Source organism: Aplysia californica, unplaced genomic scaffold, assembly GCF_000002075.1.
Source record: "Aplysia californica isolate F4 #8 unplaced genomic scaffold, AplCal3.0 scaffold01268, whole genome shotgun sequence".
NCBI classification, from domain to species: domain Eukaryota; kingdom Metazoa; phylum Mollusca; class Gastropoda; order Aplysiida; family Aplysiidae; genus Aplysia; species Aplysia californica.
Window position 1 is genome coordinate 132,333 of NW_004798538.1, and position 1,481 is coordinate 133,813.

Below are 1,481 nucleotides of genomic sequence, written 5' to 3' on the forward strand. Positions count from 1 at the left end.
CAGGGGCCATCACAACCAGCCACAGACCCACGCCACGGCGGCCCAGCTCAGAGGTCAGGGGGCGGCCATCGCAGCGGACACCTCGGCCAATCGCTTCACGGACTGGAGGACGCAGTCACAGCTGTCCAGAGCTGTCTCGGGCGACCGGGGCGGTGGTGGTGATGGTGGTGGTGGTGGGGATGCTGGAGGGAGTTCTGCTGCTGCTGCCCAGCGACCGGTGAATCTACAACAGCAACAGCAACAGCAGCAGATGGTGCTACCCCGTGGTGCGGATGGGAACAGCGGTCGAGCACCGTCGGAAGCCGGCTCGGATTCCTCAGGCTCGTCCCAGAAGTCGTCTGGGAGCAAGGCATTCTCGCGGGAGGGCATGCAGCAGACCATCGACAAGGTGAAGAACAACTGGTTCCACAATGATCTCATCACTGGTGGGGGAGGAGTGGGAGGAGGAGGAGGAGGAGGGATGAGAGGAGCGGGGAGTGAGGAGGACGTGGACGTCCTAGACGGAGATATCGGTTTCGCCCGAGGGCCGGGCGGGTATTCCCGAGCGTCGTCTGCTAGTCCTCAGTCGGGAGGAGATCGGGGAACGCCTCCGAGGGCAGGGGCGGGGGTGGGTGCTTCGCAGTTAGCGACGAGTGCCCCCGTGCCCTGCCCCCCTCGCCCCGCCTCGAGAGAATCGTCGTCCTCTCCACACGCCAAAAGTGACTCGGAGAACTACCAGGAGTACGACTCCTCCCTGGACAAACTCAACAACAGCCTGACGGAGCTGCAAGGGGAGATAATGCGGCTGTCTCTGCAGCACGAACAGCTCAAGGCTGCGCAGTCTCCGCAGGGTGGCGGCCCCGAGATCCCGTCTGGGTTCGAGCCCCGTATGAGCGATGCTCTGGCTGCGATCGGCTCCAACGAAGGGCTCGCCACACCTCCACCCCCCTCCTCCTCCTCGTCATCCTCAGGGTCGGCCTCAGGGCGGCCCATCCACGGCATCCCGCCGCAGGCCGCCTACCAACAGCACGCGGCATTGCTGCGGCAACAGCAGTCCGGCAGCCCGTCCCCGGGCCCCCAGCAACAAGTGCCATACGCTAATAATAGTAACAGTTCTGGCACGCCCCAGTTCCCCCCGTCTCCCCACCATGCTGTGGCCGACGTAGACTCGAACTATGAGACCCCTGGTGCTGTAGGCGATGGAGCAAACTCCGACAACCAAAACAAAGATGGAGGTTTCTTCGTGTCCTTCGGGGACGACGCCACGCCCAAGCGATCCAAACCCCGTTTGTCAGACCGGCGGGGAGTGTCCCCGGCCCCCCAGACACCACAGCGCGTGGGTCCCGGCTCACTCACCAAGGTCATTGACGAGGCAGACGTTGTCCCGGGACACGCCATCGATGTGCTACCCCCCCAGAAGGGGGACGACTCTGGCGCGCCCGCTCTCGGCTTTCTCATCAAAGACCAGGAGGCAGAGGCCAAGAAACAGGTGAGGGGGGGGA

General features: G+C 64.3%; 1 protein-coding gene across 1 annotated transcript in view; it reads left to right on the forward strand.

The window, feature by feature from the left end:
• Positions 1 to 1,481, forward strand: part of LOC101852588 (calmodulin-regulated spectrin-associated protein 2) — a gene marked incomplete at both ends in the record, with an annotated part of 11,550 nt that overhangs the window by 6,976 nt on the left and 3,093 nt on the right. The window contains 1 exon segment of the mRNA XM_013090417.1: positions 1 to 1,468. Within this exon segment, the coding sequence (XP_012945871.1) occupies positions 1 to 1,468 (1,468 nt within the window).